The sequence below is a fragment of the Apodemus sylvaticus genome, chromosome 7 (genome assembly GCF_947179515.1).
Source record: "Apodemus sylvaticus chromosome 7, mApoSyl1.1, whole genome shotgun sequence".
In the NCBI taxonomy this organism is placed as follows: Eukaryota; Metazoa; Chordata; class Mammalia; order Rodentia; family Muridae; genus Apodemus; species Apodemus sylvaticus.
The window spans coordinates 83,348,877-83,366,485 of NC_067478.1; the positions used below are offsets into that span (position 1 = coordinate 83,348,877).

The 17,609-nt window shown below is 43.5% G+C and overlaps 1 protein-coding gene and 1 non-coding gene across 6 annotated transcripts in view; both read left to right on the forward strand.

Annotated features, from left to right (window-relative positions):
• Positions 1–16,777, forward strand: part of Rnf214 (ring finger protein 214) — a 38,204-nt gene extending 21,427 nt beyond the window's left edge. For 3 of the 5 annotated variants that reach the window (XM_052188436.1, XM_052188439.1, XM_052188437.1), the window contains exons 7-15: positions 8,885–8,981; positions 9,225–9,313; positions 11,287–11,377; positions 11,577–11,675; positions 12,722–13,098; positions 13,218–13,350; positions 13,719–13,823; positions 14,107–14,202; positions 15,140–16,777. In XM_052188436.1, coding sequence (XP_052044396.1) covers positions 8,885–8,981; positions 9,225–9,313; positions 11,287–11,377; positions 11,577–11,675; positions 12,722–13,098; positions 13,218–13,350; positions 13,719–13,823; positions 14,107–14,202; positions 15,140–15,205 — 1,153 coding nt within the window. In that variant the 3' untranslated portion in view covers positions 15,206–16,777. The remainder of the gene's footprint in view (positions 1–8,884; positions 8,982–9,224; positions 9,314–11,286; positions 11,378–11,576; positions 11,676–12,721; positions 13,099–13,217; positions 13,351–13,718; positions 13,824–14,106; positions 14,203–15,139) is intronic. The other 2 variants (XM_052188438.1, XM_052188440.1) reach the window with 1 other exon arrangement.
• On the forward strand, positions 4,822–4,931 carry LOC127690253 (U6 spliceosomal RNA). Its single transcript, XR_007978991.1, has one exon. It is a non-coding gene; the product is annotated as a U6 spliceosomal RNA (small nuclear RNA).
• Positions 16,778–17,609: the final 832 nt, after the last annotated feature.

Consider the following 17,609-nt stretch of genomic DNA (forward strand, 5'->3'; position numbering starts at 1 on the left):
TTGAAGACATTCAGCATGATCGGCATTTTTATGTGGTTCTGCTGATTGAAGTCAGGACCTTGGCTTTCTTGGAGTGTGTTTCTCTCCACAGTGTGTTTCTCTAGGGATGGAGTGAGTCATCACCATCCTTAGAGAGGAGTGAGGACAGGCTCTTAGTGCTTTGTGGGAATAAAAATGAGTCTTCAGTAGATGAGAATGTGGGCCGGGAAGGTGGTTTAGTATGGAAAGTGCAGGAATGCATGAGGACCTGAGTTGAGATTTTCAGCAACTACTAAACGCCAGGGTTGACAGCACACATCTGTAGCCCTAGTGCTGGGGGATAGGGTCAGTGAGGCAAGAAGATCCCTGCAGTTCATTGGCCAGCCAATGTAGCAGAGAGACCCTGTCTGAAAAACAGGAGGACTGGGGGCGGGGGTGGGGGTATCTCAGTTTTTCCTGTGCAAACACAGGACCTGAGTCTGTATCCGCAGCGCTCATGTGAAAAGCCTGCCTTGGCCTCCGTAACATCCCCCTCAGCCCCACACTGGGGGAGCAGAGAGACGCAGATCCCTGGAGTTTGCCAGCTAGATGGCCTAGCTAATGTTTGAGCTGTAGGTTCAGTGGAGAGACCATGTTTCAAACAATGATAACAGAGAGAAGAGCCTTCTCCCTCTGGCCTGCCATGTACTGGATGGGCCCTTAACTCTCCTAAAGAAGAGGCTTGCTCTCTTCCTTCCGGGAGGACCCCGTGAGCACCCCGTGAGTACTCCATGGAGCTTGCTCTCTTCCTTCCGGGAGGACCCCGTGAGCACCCCGTGAGCACTCCATGGAGCTTGCTCTCTACAGGTTGCTGCTTTAGCTCTTACAAGGGAAAGTTCAAGGGCCTCCCTTCACCGTACAGCTATGCAATCTCAGGGTCTCTTAAAATAATTTTTATCCATTGAGCAGGCCCATAGTTGATTTGATAACACCGCACACAATTTATTAAATATTGGCTCAACTTTTTGTAGATCTTCTGAGTGTTGATAGGGTTTTTTATACAAAAATTTAAAATCTCAGGCTGGAATGATAGCTCAGCAGTCAAGACTGCTTGCTGCTCTGCAGAGGACCCAGGTTCGATTCCTAGCACCCATGTAGAGTGGTTCATGACTGCTTGTAGCTCCAGATCCCAGGCTTCCATGGACATCCTCACACATGTGACATATGCATACACATAATAAAAATAAAACTTCAAGAACAAACAGACCCTTCTTCACCAAAGAAGAAAATGGCTAAAATCAGAAAAATACAAAAGCATATATTCTATTAGTCACAAGAATGAGGATACTGTCACATGTTATGTATTCTCAGGAAAAGTCCAGTGTCAGTTTGTCAAAGAATGAAAATGAAAAAAGTAAATACCTTTCTAGCTGTCTGTCCTGTCTAGTCCATCTGCTCCCCGCTCCCAGCCACCCCTCATCCCCCCCTGCTTCTTATTTATTTTTGGATTTTCAGGGCAGAGTTTCTCTTTGTAGCCCTGGCTATCCTGGAACTCATTCTGTAGACCAGGCTGGCCTCAAGCTGGAGAGCTGCCTGCCCCTGCCTCTGCCTCCCCAGTGCTGCATTAAAGGTGTGCTTACCACCTGGCTTGCTTGCTGGTTTGCTGCTTGCTTCTCTCTCTCTCTCTCTTCCTCTCTCTTCTTCTCTCTCTCCCTCACCCCTTTCTTTGTTTCTTTTCTTTCAAGCTTACAAATTTAGGCTTCAAGTTTTAGCTCTGTGGAGTGGGCCTTTAATAAATTTAGGGACCCTGCCTACACTTTGAAAAGTGCAGCTCTGGGCTGGAGAGATGGTTCAGTGGGTAAGAGTACCGGCTGCTCTTTCAAAGGTCATGAGTTCAAATCCCAGCATCCACATGGTGGCTCACAACCATCCATAAAGAGATATGACACCCTCTTCTGGCATCTGAAGACAGCTACAGTGTACTTACATATAATAAATAAATAAATATTTAAAAAAAAAAAGAAAAAAAAAAGAAAAAAAAGAAAAGTGCAGCTCCCTCTCCAGGGCTCTGTGCCCGTTGCCTGCTTTCATTCTGCTGGGATTCTGGGCCCTTGCCCCTTGTCCTTTGCACATTTGGCTAGTTCTGCCCACATAGGCCTTGTCTCTTTTGTTCACCAAGCAAACTACTGGAAAAGCATCTATACGTTTTGAGATGTCTAGCACATTGAGTCTACTCTTAAAGATGTTGAATCAATGGAGAATTCATCCCATTAATGTTTTTCTATATCTAACCAGTCTGTGTAGTTGCCTTGATTTGAGAAACTGGTTTCAAGGCCAGCTTGGTGGTTTTAGCTTATATTCTTGGTACTTAGGAGGTGGAGGCAGGATGATCTGGACTTCAAGGTCAGTCTCCTATACATAATGAGTTTGAGGCAAGCCAGAATTACATGAGATCTGTATTGGAGCACCCACACACCAAAAACAAAGGGAAAGATTTTATAAAATGTTGTCTGAGATCAGGAAATAAACATCTGTGACTTGACTCTCCACTGTTTTGGTTCTGCTCTGCTTTTTCGCCCTTATCTAGAGGGCACCGCAATTCTGCACAATTCTGCAATTCTCAGAGATCCTAATTCTTATCTGTGCCTCTAATAGTCAGAGGTATTTCCTGGGGCACTTGTCATTTGCCCCCTTATTCCAAGGAAGTATTCCTACTGCCACTTGTCAGAGGGAAAATGAGGTTTAGTTTTGTTTTTGAGTCGGAGTCTTATTATGTAGCCCTGGCTATATAGACTAAGCTCATGTCAAATTCACAGAGACCCTCCTGTCTCTGCCTTCCAAGTACTGAGGTTAAAGGTATGTGATAGTGTGCCTGGATGATGATCGACATATTTGTATTTTAGGTTCTCTGAGGAAAGCTGTTTTAACACAAATGGTAATTGACATTTATAAAGCTCTTACTGTTTGTTAGGGACCATCTTAGGCATTTTGCTAATGCTAACTCATTTAGTCCACATAGTGGTGCTATAAAAGGTTTATTCCTGTGTTCTTCCCACTTTATACTTTATGGAATCAAGGCAGAGAAAAACTCACTGGCCAAGTAGTGTAGAGTAGTGAGGTTGGGAGTGGCGCCCAGCTGGTCTCAGTCCAGAGCTTGTGGCTTGCCTGGCTTACCCTCTTCTCGTGTCTAACTGCATCACTTTTGTCATTAGCTTGTGTTAGTCACACAGAGACACTTGCTGCGGCATTATTTACAATTGTGAAATTGAAGATGACAAGGAAGGAGCTGGAGACATGGCTCTTCAGTCACTGGTTGCTCTTCCAGAGGACCCACATGGCTGCTCACAAACACGTCCCGGGGAATCCAGTGCCCTTTTCTGGCCTCTAAAGATACTTCTTGTACATGTTACACAGGCATACATATAGACAAAACACCCATATACACATGTATGCACACACCCACATAGTCATCCAGATTTTAAAAATAATAACAAGGAAAATCTTAAGTTGGTAATGGTAGACCTGCATAATGGACAGCAATTTCTGTCTTTTTTTAAAAACCATTTTTAGATTTATTATTATTTTTATGCATATGAGTATTTTGCTTACATGTGTATCTGTGTACCACAAGCATACCTGGTGCTCATGGAGGTCAGAAGAGGGCATCAGCTCTTCTAGAACTAGAGTTATGGATGGTTGTGAGCCACCATGTTGGTGTTGGGACCTGAACCTGGGTTCTCTGTAAGAGCATCCAGTGCTTTCAACTGCTGAGCCACCTCCCTAGGCCTGGACTATTATATCACAAGTTTTGTTTTGTCTTTGGTTTTGTGCTTGTGTATGTGTGTGTGTGTATGCATTTACACATATGTACATATGTCTGAATATTATATATATTATATATTATACACACACAAATATGGGGGACTTTTTTTAGTGTTTAAACATCTTAGTACGTGTGTCTGTGTTCATGTGTTTATGGCGTTGTATGGATGTGGAGGTCAGAGAACAACTTATAGTCTCAGTTCTTGCCTTCCTTGTTTGTTTGCTTCCTCTGTTGTTTTTTCCAGCTAGCCTGTAAGCCTCCAGGTACTCCTTCCCATCTCTCTGTAAGAGTGCTGTGGTTACAGATACACACTACTGCTGCTGCCCTAACCCTAACCCTAACCCTAACCCTAACCCTCTGAGCATTTTAATTTTCATCCTTGCATGGCGAGTGCTTTACCTACTGAGCCATCTCCCTAGCTTCCCCACCTCCTTGTTTTGCTTTTTGAGACAGGCTCTTCCACTGTAGCTCAGGCTAGCTATAGTCCAAACTAGTGCCAAGCTCATGGAAATCTTCCCATCTTAACTTCCCCAGTATTGGGATTACAGATGTGACCCACCCATCTGTAACTATTACAGTCAAAAGGTTGACTGTAATAGTTAACCTTTTTATATGTAGTGTGGTTATGAGAAGTTGAGCTTAAAATTCAAACTTAACTTAAAAAATAAGATTTTGGGTGCTGGAGAGATGGCTCTGTAGTTAAGGACTGTTCTTGAAGGAGGTGGGTTCTGTTTCCAGCACCAACAGGGTACCTACCAGTTGTTTGTAACTGCAATTCCAGAGTCTGATCCTTCTGTAGGAATGGAGTGCTCAGACACATATGCCGGCAAAACAATCATACTCATAAAAAATAAAATAAATGAATCGTGCCAGGTGTGGTGGTATATGCCACCCATGTAACCCAGAGGTACGGGCAAGGTTGATCTCTGTGAATTTGAGGCCAGCCTGGTCTACAGAGCACATTCTTACCTAGCTATGGCTATGTAATGAAACCCTGTCTCTGATAAGTAAATGAATACATCTTAACAAAACAGCATTTAATGCTTGTTTCTTAGGCAGCGTATTTACTAAACTTAGGGCGATACAGAGAAGATTAGTATGGCCCTTGTGCAAGGATGATATGCAAGTTTATGAAGTGTTCCATATTTTTAAAAAAATTAATACGGGCAGAAGATAGTTTTAGTTTTATAGCACTTGCCTAGCACAGACAAAACCCTAGGTTCGATTCCAGCAATACTAACAGACAATCAAATAATTTTGTGTTAGTTTGCATATGGTAGATATCTTATTAAAAACATTGTGTTTTTTGAGTCGGGGACTTATACTTTCATTCAGTCTGAACCAAAGTTCATTATATAGTTGAGGCTAACATCAAACGCATAGCAAATCTCCTGCCTCAGCCTCCCAGCTGCTGGGATCACAGTGTGAATCACCACACATAGCTAATTCTTTACATGTCCTTTCTCAGAAAGCAGTGACATACACTTTTTCATCACAACCATTATGCAAATACTGTTGTTTTTATGAATGGAGAAATGGATGTCTATAGAGATTAAGTAATTTGTCATATAAACAGTACCGAACAGTTGGGAACACTATATTATTTTTGTTTTCTAAAATTTTTAAAATTTGTTTGGCTTCTATGATAAAGAATAAAACTAAGGAGCCGGGCAGTGGTGGCACATGCCTGTAATCCCAGTGCTCTGGGAGGCAGAGGCAGGCGGATTTCTGAGTTCGAGGCCAGCCTGGTCTACAGAGTGAGCTCCAGCCAGGGCTACACAGAGAAACCCTGTCTCGAAAAACCAAAAAAAAGAAAGAAAGTTCCAAGGATTGAACTCAGGGCTTCAGACTTGGTGTCAAGCACCTTTACTCTGTAAACAATGTTGTTTTGTATGTGTTTTACATAAAGAATTATTTGAAAATTTGATGGTTATGTTATAATGGAGCTAGCATATAAGAAAGCTGAGTATTTTTATCACTGTTTGAAACTTGCCCACTTATTCAATTTTAATTTTATTTTATCTGTATGGGGACTTTCCTAGCATATATAGCTGTGAATCACTTGTATATAATACCTGGGAAGCCAGAGAGGGCAGTGATTTCCTTAGAGTCAAAGTTAGATGGTTGTGAGCCAACATGTGAGCACTGGAAACCGACCCAGCTCTTCTGGAAGAGCAGCTGTCTCTCCAGCCTCTGCCAAGTTTTTTCATTAGTAAAAACGTTATTACACTTACTTGTTTGTTTGTTGGTTTGTTTGGTTGGGTGTGTGTACTGGCTAGTTTTATGTCAGCCACAAGCTAGAGTCATTCGGGAAGAGGGACTCTTTTTTTTTTTTTTTTTCTGGTTTTTCGAGACAGGGTTTCTCTGTATAGCCCTGGCTATTCTGGGATTCACTCTGTAGACCAGTCTGGCCTCGAACTCAGAAATCCACCTGCCTTTGCCTCCCAAGTGCTGGGATTAAAGGTGTGCATCACCACTGCCCAGCGAGAGATTCTCAATTAGGAAAATGCTACTATAGTTCATTTTCTTAATTAGTGATGTAGGTGGACGCAACCCCTTGTTGGTGGTACCACTCCTGAACTGGTAGTCCTGGATGCTATTAGAAAGCAGGCTGAGCAAGCTAGTAAAGAGAATTCTTCTATGGCCTCTGTATCAGTTCCTGCCCTGACTTCTGTCAGTGATGGACTGTGATATGGAAGTATAAGCCCCCTAAATGGTCAATGGTGGTTTATCATAGATGGTAGAAACGCTAAGTAAGCCAGTGTGTGTGTGTACAAGCATATGTGTGGAGGTCAGAGGACAGCGTGCAGAAGTGGTTTCTCTCCTTCTCCTGTGTGGGTCCTAGAGATTAAACTCTAGTCATCAGACTTAGCAGCAAAAACCTTTACCCACTGAGAGTCTTGCCAGCCCCTCCTACCCATTTTTGTTGTCTGACCAGTAGTTCTCTATGCCTGTTGTGGTCAAATGCCCAAAGGGAAAGAATTTTTGTTTGTGAATATGTGGAACTTCCCATAGGTATAAGAGGATTTTCTAATATGTATGTACATATATAAATACATATGTGGTTGACATATGTATTTAGTAAAAGACAGATTGTTCCTTGAACATCTGTCATCTTCAAGGATATCAGCAGACACAGAAGGCTGCTGTCTGTCTGTGCTCTCCTATAATTAACCCACTGTCAAAGAAAGATGGTGGGACATCACAGTCCTCCACAAAGTGTTCCACACATTCTTTCCTTTTTTTTTTTTAAGATTTATTTATTTTATGTATACGAGTACACTGTAGTTGTCTTCAGATACACCAGAAGAGAGCATTGGATCCCATTAAAGATGTTTGTGAGCCACCATGTGATTGCTGGGAATTGAACTCAGGACCTCTGGAAGAGCAGCCACTGCTCTTAACCTCTTAACTATCTCTCTAGCCCTGATCAACACATTCTTACGTGAGAAGATTCCAGCTTTGGAGGCTTATGCGTTTTCCAAGAAGTTATAGCTACCTAGAAGATTTTAAAGAACAACTAGAGAATTCTTCTTGACAGAAGTTAATTTGGAGATCATGTGGCATACCTCCTCAGGTCTGTTAGAGGAGCAGAACCTGTCAGTAGAAGTCCAATGCAGATTTATGTCAATAAGTGAATGAGTGTGTATGCAGTAAGTATACCCAGCATCTCAGAGGGCAGGGATGTATGGAGAAGAACGGGGTCCTGAACAAGACTGTGAGAGAATGAGCCTCTGACAAAACAAAACTAAAAAAGACTATAGATGTGGTGTGGCAGGTGTTTGTTTCCAGTATTTAGAAAGCAGAAACAGGTGGATCTCTGACATTTTGGCCAATCTGGTCTATATAATAAGTTCCAGGACAGCTAGAGCTACATACGAGACCCTGTCTTTAAGGACAAAACCAACTAAGAAAGGAAGAGAAAGAATGGATTGTGCTTTAAATATTTAAGGTTATCAGAAAAGAACAATAAAATGACTTCTCTCAATAGAGAAAAGTATGAACATTTCTCTTAGTAACTCTTCCCAAACTATTGTCTTTTACCTTTTTAAAGTGCATTGAAGAAAACTTAAAGCATGTTCATTTCATTCTTTCCATGAACCTGAGTAGCCCATGCTTTTAGCTCACAGTCAAGTGTAATATGAGAAAATTCTCCTGGTCTTTTCCACAATGGCTTCTTTAGTCCTGAGTAAGAGGGTCAGCTGTCTCAGTTTAACACATAAAGCCCCATCTTTTAGGAGATATTTCAGTGCTAGGCTAATCAGAACAGTTAGTCACCTTAATCCTGAAAGTAAGTATCACCAACCCTAGAGACAGGAGTGTGGTGGGAAGCATTGTAACATGGAAGAGATGTGCTAGGTATGATGGAATTACATTTTCTTTTTTGAAATAGAATCTCACTCTGTAGCCCAAGCTGACCTAAAACATAGTTGTGTAACCTAGACAGTCCTTAAATTTGTAGCAATCCTCTTGTCTTAAAGCACTCAAGTACTAGAATGACTACCAAAATCCTTAACTACCTGCCACACTCCGTTCACATTTCCCTTTAGAAGAATTTTACTGTAGTTACAGCAATGGAGAGATCCGTCAGCTAGCTAGTAATAAGTGCTGCACTGAGTGTTCGTTAGAGGTGAGTATTAACCAGCCAGCGTTTGGTCCTGTGTTCTTCACAGCCCACATTGAGAGACCCACAGTTTTGAATGCTCTGAAAACATGGAACATTATGCCTCATAAGGGATTTTGTTTCTTTGAAACAGGGTCTCACATTATAGTCTAGGCTGGTCTAAAACTCAAAGTAATCCACCTGCCTTAGTCTTCCAAGGACCAGGATTATAGGCATTGAGCTACTATGCCCAGCTAAGTTTGGGCTCAAAGAGATACTCCTTTCCTGCACTGGGTAACTTTACTTAAGCAAGTGGAGAAGTGAGCATGTCCTGTGTTGGCATTGTTGGAATTGAGACCACTCTACACACCATTTGTCTCTCTCTGGAGTGAGGCTTCACATCACCCCTCAGCACAGCCTGGCGTTTGCCTCTTGTGTTGGTGTTGCTCAGCAAACTTCATTTCCTTCCTTAACCTTGGTCTTGGCTTCTCACTGCACAGAGAAGTGTGGGAAATGGAACTGGATAGACTCAAGAACCAGGATGGTGAAATCAACCGGAATATTATGGAAGAGACAGAGCGGGCCTGGAAAGCAGAGGTAAGAAGAGACAATGTCTTCAGAGCCTGGGTTTCGTGCTCCCAGGTGCTATATAGTTTTGGCACTAGAGTATTAGAAGCCTAGAAATATTTCTTCTAACTACAGGTACTTTGAGATTGTAAAGTTAACACGTTCTCTCTCCCTACCCCACTCCCTTCCCTCCCCCTCTTTATCTCTCACTCGCGCGCGCGCGCATGTGTGTGTGTGTGTGTGTGTGTGTGTGTGTGTGTGTGTATTCCTTAGATCCTGTCACTAGAGAGCCGGAAGGAGTTGCTGGTGTTAAAACTGGAAGAAGCAGAAAAAGAAGCAGAACTTCATCTGACTTACCTCAAGTAAGTTTCTCTCTCTAACACCTAGGCCAGTAGGCCTGGCTTGCGTCTGTCTCGACCAGACTCTTTTTTTTTTTTTTTAATTCGATATATTTTTTATTTACATTTCAAATGATTTCCCCTTTTCTAGCCCCCCACTCCCCGAAAGTCCCACAAGCCCCCTTCTCACCCCCTGTCCTCCCACCCACCCCTTCCCACGACCAGACTCTTAAGACTGTATCTGTGTGTGTACCTGCAACTGCTTGAGGGTTTTTCTCCATGTTCTTGCTGTACTTTCTCATCCTTTCCTCTTCTTACCGCTTTGTACTTTTATTGCTGTGTTTCTGTTTCAGTAAATACTCTCTGTTAAACCTATAATCTAGGCCTTTGGAGCTTTGTTCCTTCCATGGCCATTTCTCCTCTGTCTGCTCCAGGATTTAGAGGATCCCTATAGCATTTTCAGGCAGGCATCCCTCTTTGTGGGATGATGTCATGAACCAGGCATAGTGTTACTTTCCTGTAATCCCAGTACTTGGAAGTCTGAGGCAGGAGGGTTGAAAGTTCCAGACTAAGATGGTCTATATCAGAGACATGGGACACCCTGTCTCATACAGAAAGATGGTATCATTTATGAATCTTGGGTTTCTCTAGCATTTTCTCCCACCTCTTTTCTCAAGGACCATTACCCAACAACTGCGTCTCAGCATAGAACTGGAGTTCAGGGCAAAAACCCAGGCTCTGCCAGGCTTTGCCCAGTCACTCATCCCAGTATACCAGTTAAAGAGATTAGGGATAGAGAAAAGCAGAGATGTAATCAATGTGGCTACACTGGGAAGAATAATAAAGGGACCCAGAAATGCTAAAATTATCTTAAGAGTTCCAACACGAGCTTTAGGTTCATCTGCTTATAAGGACTTTTTATTCTTATTTATGTGTGTATGCTTGAGTATATGCACACGTGAACAGATACCCACAGACAGACTCCAGGGGTGTCAGATGCCCACAGTTGGGAGTTACAGGCAGTTGTGTAGTGCTCAATGTGAATGCTAGGAAGCAAACTTCATTCTTCTGCAGGAGCAGTAAGCACTATTGACTTCTGAGGCATCGTGTCTCCAATCCTAGGGATTTGCTTGAGATAGGATGTTGTGTTGTCAGGCTGCCTGGAATACTTGATTCTTCTCCCTCTACTTCAGAATGTTTGGTTTATAGGTTTACTTCACCACGTGGCACTGAACTTCAGGTTTAAATACAGGAGATATTGGGGCAAGGGACAAGAGGTGTAAATAATGAACCAGTGTGGCTCAAGATGTGCCCTCATTGATATTTGTCTTGGTGCTTGTTCTGCAAGGTGATCTGAAGGAGTCCCATAGCTGTCATCATGTGAGGGGATTAGTCTGGCTTCTACAAGATGGCCCTTCTACTCTGGGATGCAGGCTAGCCCTCATGGACGATTGCCCTCATCAGGAGGGGCAGTCTTTCCTTGCAAGTTTTATTCCTTCTGGAATCCCTGGTGACTGCAACTTTAGGACAGTTGTCTCTGTACCATCATCATCAAAAGGGGAGGGTATTATAGATTAGATAGTTGCTGATAAGTAACAGAGGTGAGCTAAGTGACAGGCCTATGCAGAGGCAAGCACACGTGGACACCGAGGAGACACACAATGAAGGCAGAAGTGGTGAGCTGTCATTTTTAGTAACCGTGAGAGACCAAGTATAGAGGGAGTGCTTTTTGGCCCAAACTGTTTCTAAATCTGTATTTTCCATAAATCAAGAATTGATTGTCAGTCAAGTTGTGGTGGTAGTGAACAGCTTTAATCCCAGCATTTAGGAGGCAGAGGTAGGCCTATCTCTGTGAGTTCAAGGCCAGCCTGGTCTACAAAGCAAGTTCCAGGACAGTTAAGGCTACAAAGAGAGAAACACTGTTTTGAAAAACAAAGCATTGTTTGATTGTTGTTGTTTCGTTTTATGAATTCTATGAATTCTTTGCATTTTGAAAGGTCAACTCCTCCAACACTAGAGACAGTTCGTTCCAAACAAGAGTGGGAGACAAGACTGAACGGAGTTCGGATAATGAAAAAGAATGTTCGGGTAAGTGTAGTTAACGGTGATGATTCAGTTAGCCCCAGTTTATGCTTGGCCTCTCCTGACAGTAGGTTGGTGGGTAGCCCTCTGCACCGCTGCACAGAGCTGTTCCACTCTCCTGTGGATTTCTGAGAGTGGTGTCTTTCTTCCAAGGTCCACTTGGCCTAGCAATAGAAGACAATCCTTTCTCTTCCTTTTGTTCCAGGACCAGTTTAATAGTCATATCCAGCTAGTGAGGAATGGAGCCAAGCTGAGCAGCCTTCCTCAGATCCCCACCCCAACTCTGCCTCCACCACCCTCAGAGGTAAGAGTGCTGGCTCTGCGTGTTCTTTTTACAAAGATATTGGGACCATCCTTATTTAGTGCCAGAATGGAAGAGTTGCTCATTGATTTCTGCAGTTTTCTCTCTTTAAAAAAAACAAAAAAATTGGTTTTTGTTGTTTTTGTTTTTTGGATTTGCTGTGTAGTTTTGGCTGTCCTGGAACTGTGTAGACCTGGCTAGACTCGAACTTACATAGATCCCCCTGAATGCTGGGGTTAAAGGCTCCACCACCACCCAAGCTCCGAAAAAAAAAATTTTTTTTAAAGATTTATTTATTAATATATGTAAGTACACTGTAGCTGTTTTCAGACACTCCAGAAGAGGGAGTCAGATCTCATTACAGATGGTTGTGAGCCACCATGTGGTTGCTGGGATTTGAACTCAGGACCTTTGGAGGAGCAGTCAGTGCTTTTAACCGCTGAGCCATTTGGCTACCCAGACGCACCAGGACTCCCAATTTTTTTTTTTTTGTATGTGTCTGTATTTGCATAATGTATTTGTGAGTGTATGCTTGTATACGTGTGCACATGTGGGATGTGTGTGTGTGTGTGTGTGTGTTCCCATATACTTTGGCCAGAGGTCAACCTTGGGTTACTTTCTACCTTTTAGGGTTTGTTTGTTTGAGACAAAGTCTTACTCAGTATAAGTAACTCATTATGTAGACTAGGCTGGCCTCAGATTCACAGAGATCCATCTGCCTCAGCTTTCTGAGTACTGGAATAAAGATACGTATTACCACACCTAGCCTGTCTACCATACTTTTGAGACAGGGTCTCTCGCTGAACCTAGAGCTCAGGGATTGGCTAACTTGGCTAGCCACGTGGGGACTTGCTGTTTCTGCCCTTACAGCATTAGTGTTACACATTTATGCCCCACTGTAGGCTTTTCTGTGGATGTTGGGATATGAACTCAATTCCTTATGCTTGTAAGGCAGGCACTTTACCAACTGAACCATCTCCTTGTCCTTTGCTCCAGTTCCTAATCTTTTCTCCCCGTCTCTTTTGTCATCTACCTCTTCCCGTTTGCAGGCTGATTTCATGCTTCAAGTATTTCAGCCCAGTCCCTCTCTGACCTCTCGGATGCCCTTCTCCATTGGGCAGGTCACAATGCCGATGGTTATGCCCAGTGCGGATCCTCGCTCTTTGTCTTTTCCAATCTTGAACCCTGCCCTTTCCCAGTCCAACCAACCTTCCCCACCTCTTCCTGGCTCACATGGGAGAAATAGCCCTGGCTTGGGTTCCCTGATCAGTCCTCATGGTCCGCACATGCCTTCTGCTGCCTCCATCCCGCCTCCCCCAGGCTTGGGCGGTATTAAGGCTTCTACCGAAATTCCCCGGCCTCAACCAGTAGACAAACTGGAGAAGATCCTGGAGAAACTGCTGTCCCGGTTCCCACAGTGCAATAAGTAAGTATCATTAAGGATTAGTTGAGGTATCTGTCAGGAAATGCTTATGGTTTGAAATAAGTTGTGTGGATGTTCCCATGAAAACTGATTTTCTTTCCCTCAACATTGTTTTTTCTCAGGGCCCAGATGACCAACATTCTTCAGCAAATCAAGACAGCACGTACCACCATGGCGGGCCTGACCATGGAGGAACTAATCCAACTGGTAGCTGCACGACTGGCAGAGCATGATCGGGTGGCATCAGGCACTCAGGTAAGAGGAGACTCGGAGAACTTAGGCCTGCTGAGAGGTTGAGGAAGAAGCCAACCAGAAGATCTGGAAGTGAGGAGATCAGAGCAAGGAGTATCTGCTCTGCTTCTTTCATTATTAAAAGTGAATTTATTTCTTTTTGTGATTTTTTTTTTAATTAAATGTATTTGTGTGTGTGTGTGTGTGTGTGTGTGTGTGTGTGACAACTTGTGGGACTCCATTTTCTTCTACCATGTGAGTTCCAGGAATTGAACTTGGGTCCTCAGGCTTACCTGCAAGCACCTTTACCCTGCTGGCCCCAGTTTCTTTTTTGATACATGCTTTGTTGCTCAGACTATCTTCCCTCACTCTGAAATTATTTCTACCCACAGCCACTTGGTCGGATCCGGGCTTTGCACCCTGCTCCTCTGGCCCAAATCAGTCCCCCAATGTTCTTGCCTTCTGCCCAAGTTTCATACCCTGGAAGGTCTTCACATGTAAGACTCTTTTCTTTTAACACTGGGATGCGGAGAAGCACAGGGTGAGGAGGGAGTGGGCTCCAGGTAAGAATGTTAGAGGAAGCCATTATCTCCACAGCAGGGTTGTTTGCAGCCCTACAGGGGACTGCTGCAAGTACTTAGGCAAGAGTCTCGGTTAGGACTTGTATTTCCTTTGCTGAAGAATAGATTTGCTCCGTGGGACAAGCGAATGGAGTCATGGGCATAGCAGGCAAGGTGACCCGAAGGTTGGCTAGCTGTGACCAGCCTTCTTGTCCCACAGGCTCCACTCACTTGTAAGCTGTGTCTCATGTGTCAGAAACTTGTCCAGCCCAGTGAGCTGCACCCGATGGCCTGCACCCACGCGCTGCACAAGGAGGTAGGTACTGTATATCATTTTGGGCTATACTCTGACAGCTGAGGTAATTTTTCTTGACCATTTTACTAGTTGATCCTCATTATTAGTCATAAAGTTTTCAGTCGTCTGTGGGCTCACCATCAGCAGAGCTCAGAATCTGCAGCTAGAAGCTCATAGATTTTTACCCCATTCTCTGCAGGTGACTACTCATAAGCAGCTTCTCCTTACACACTGATAACTTATTTTCTTGGATATGCTTTGCTTGAGCTGAGAGGAGTGATAGGGCCTGAATAGGAGATTAGTATGCAGTACCAGGATAGTTTGAAGGCCTGCCATCTTCACTGATAGACTCAGAGGTAACCCCTGCAGCAGCAGGTGACTCCTTCTTAACCATTTTATTTCGTTCATTTTGTTTTTCCAAGTAGAAACTGGGTTAACATCTAAATTCTTCCAACTCCTTATGTAGGTAAGAATGGCCTTCAACTTTTTTCACCTTGAACTTGTGATCCTCTTGTCCCCACCTCCTGTGTGCTAAGATTATGGGTGTGTGTCATCACACCTGGATTCTGTGGTGTTGTGGATCCAACCCATGGCTTTCTGCACACTAGGCAAGCACTCAGAGCTACATCTTTAGCCCAATATTTATATTCTTGATAAGAAAAAACTCTGAGGACACACACTCATACATTGATTGAGTAAATATTTTTTTAACCGTAGAAAAAAGACATCTGTGTTAACCTCAGGCCTCCATGCACATATGCACATGCACTAGCATGTCTTCATACTACAAGTGCATACAATACATAGCACACAGAGAGACCACTGAAATAGCCCTGCTAGTCCATTTGGTCCCTGGAAAATTGTTGAGTTAGATCTTGGGATCTTTAAGGGCACTCTCTGCTAACCTTACTTTGTTTTCCCAGCTAAGTCTGGTATATGTGTGTCTCTTTCTTTCCAGTGTATCAAATTCTGGGCCCAGACCAACACAAATGACACTTGTCCCTTTTGTCCAACTCTTAAATGATGGACCCGACCAGGAAGGAAGAAGAGGAGAAACGGATGTGAACAGGAAGTGCGGGTTCAAGATTTCTAAAACTCTATATATTTATACAGTGACATATACTCATGCCGTGTACATTTTTATTATATAGGTAATGTGTGTATAGAAAGTCTGTATTCAAATGTTCGTAATGAAAGTATGTATATAATGCAGAAACATCCCTTCTCCCCTCATCTTGCAGTTCTTTGGGGGAATGCAGACCTTAGGGATATATGATGTTTAATTCGGCCTTGAAATCATGGTCCCTGCATAGGGCTGTTATCTAACCCATCTAGGAAGCTGCTGTCGCTCTAAGGCCATCCTGCTTTGGTTTGGCCCAGGCTCTAGTCCATTTCTGTAAGGCTCATGTATGCAGATGTAAAGTCTGGTGCTCACCTGCTGTGTATCCAGATGCTGCCCTTGCAGGGGCCTCCAGGCCTTGGTGTTAGTTTAGCCACTCTACTCCAGTAGACACAGTGATACCGACTGAGGGGAACAAATGTAACTCTGATAGTTTGACTCTTCATTGAACATTTTACTGTGTTAATGCTCATTATTTATACATTGATATCAGGTATACAGGATATTCTGTTTTACGTCAGTAAAATCCACAGTCCAAAAACAACAAAATCAGGTTGCATTTCTCCCATCATCTTCTCTCTACTCTGCTTTCTAGATAGACAAGCACAATTCACAGATTCCCTCTGGGCTAAGCCACCATCCCTGTGGCCACTGGTTTGGCCTCCACTAAGCACTGACAGGCCAGGCTTGCAAAGTGCTCACCCTTCCCATTCTTCTGGTCTCCTAATCTAGCTACCCCCTCCCCCCAAAGGTTAAGGCAGTTGGTTCACCACCAAGTGGTTTGGTGACCTTGGGTGAGCTCCAGACAGGCACTGGGGTGAGATGTCTGTGCAAAATTACTTGCAGAATAATCATGGGATGTTGGACTTCATTTGTCAATCAAGAAAGCAATGAAGGACACATTCCCTGTCTAGGATACAGTGGAGACAGTGAGATGAAGGGAGGTGGTACAGTCATAAGCCATGCTTTATGGATTCCCATCTGGAGGGAGATAGGTTTTCCACCTCCGCTTACTGAGTACTTCTGGTTTTCATGTCTGAGACAGCTGTGGCTCTGAGAACCTTGAGTCTTTTCCAATCTTTATCGTTACTCCTACAGCAAATGGCTTTAATTACCTTTTTCAGAATTAAACAAGTGTTAATTGAGAAAAAAATTGTATCTGGGGGAAGGGCAACATTATGTTCAATTGATGTTTTCCCATTCTGGGACTGGGAATGCTTATTGAATCTGGCAATTTGTATTAGGATAGCAAAGACTTTGAGCTAACTAGATTCTCTTGTTTTTCTCTTCCTTGCCTATGAGCTCATGGGTGAATTCTTTTCCTTACTTGTACAGGTTGATTGACAAGCATGTTTAGGGGAATGGATTTCCCAGAGTTACCTTGGCATCTTTAGGGGGAATGGCCTGAGTCCTCAACTTTTTAGAGGTCAGGTGACCCCCTTTCTTTGGTTAATGAAGTACTTCTGTTTTCTTGTCTCCAGTTTGATATTACTTGAACAGAAGAAGGGGGCAAAATGGAAGCCTACTTCCTTTGTCCTTTTCATGTGGGGGATTCATTTTCTGTCTTGTATCTTAAGATTGCTCTCTCCCTTCAGCTGTGCAGCACCCAGCACTAGCTATGTAGTACCTCAGTGTCCCCTGAAAATTGTAAATTGAAAGTGAGCATAAAGAATGTTGTCTTTAGTTAACCATAGTGGCACAAGCATGTAATCATGGCATATGGGCATGGACACACGGACGGTCAGGGGTTCAAGGCTAGCCTGGGCTACATGAGACTATTTCCCATCCTCCTGGCCCCTTCCCCTATAGACATACATATAGTTACACACACACACACATATACACACACACACATGCGCGCGGCTTCTATCAAGGAGTGGTGGCACATACCTATAATCCCAGCGCTCAGGAGGCAAAGGCAGGAAGGTTGCTACAAGTTTGAGGCCAGCCTGGTCTACATGAGATGCTGTCTGAGAGGAAAGAAAGAAAGAAAGGAGGGAGGGAGGAAGGAAGGAAGGAAGGAAGGAAAGAAAGGCAGACAGAAAAGAAAAAAGTAAGAAAAAAAACTTTTCTAAAAAAAAAAAAAAAAAAAAAAAAAAAAAACCTCAGAAGGCAAAAGAGTAGAGAGGAAAACAGCAGGAATGACGGGGCCAAGCTGTCTCTTAGAGCAAGCGCCAGGAAGGCAGAGTTTTGGAGAGTGGGCCTGCACAGTTGGAGCCTCATCACTGTGGCTCTGTCCTTGCAGAGAACCACTCAGAGTCTGCCATGCCTGTTTGCATCACCCCTGCCCCCTGGGCCTCAGTTCTAC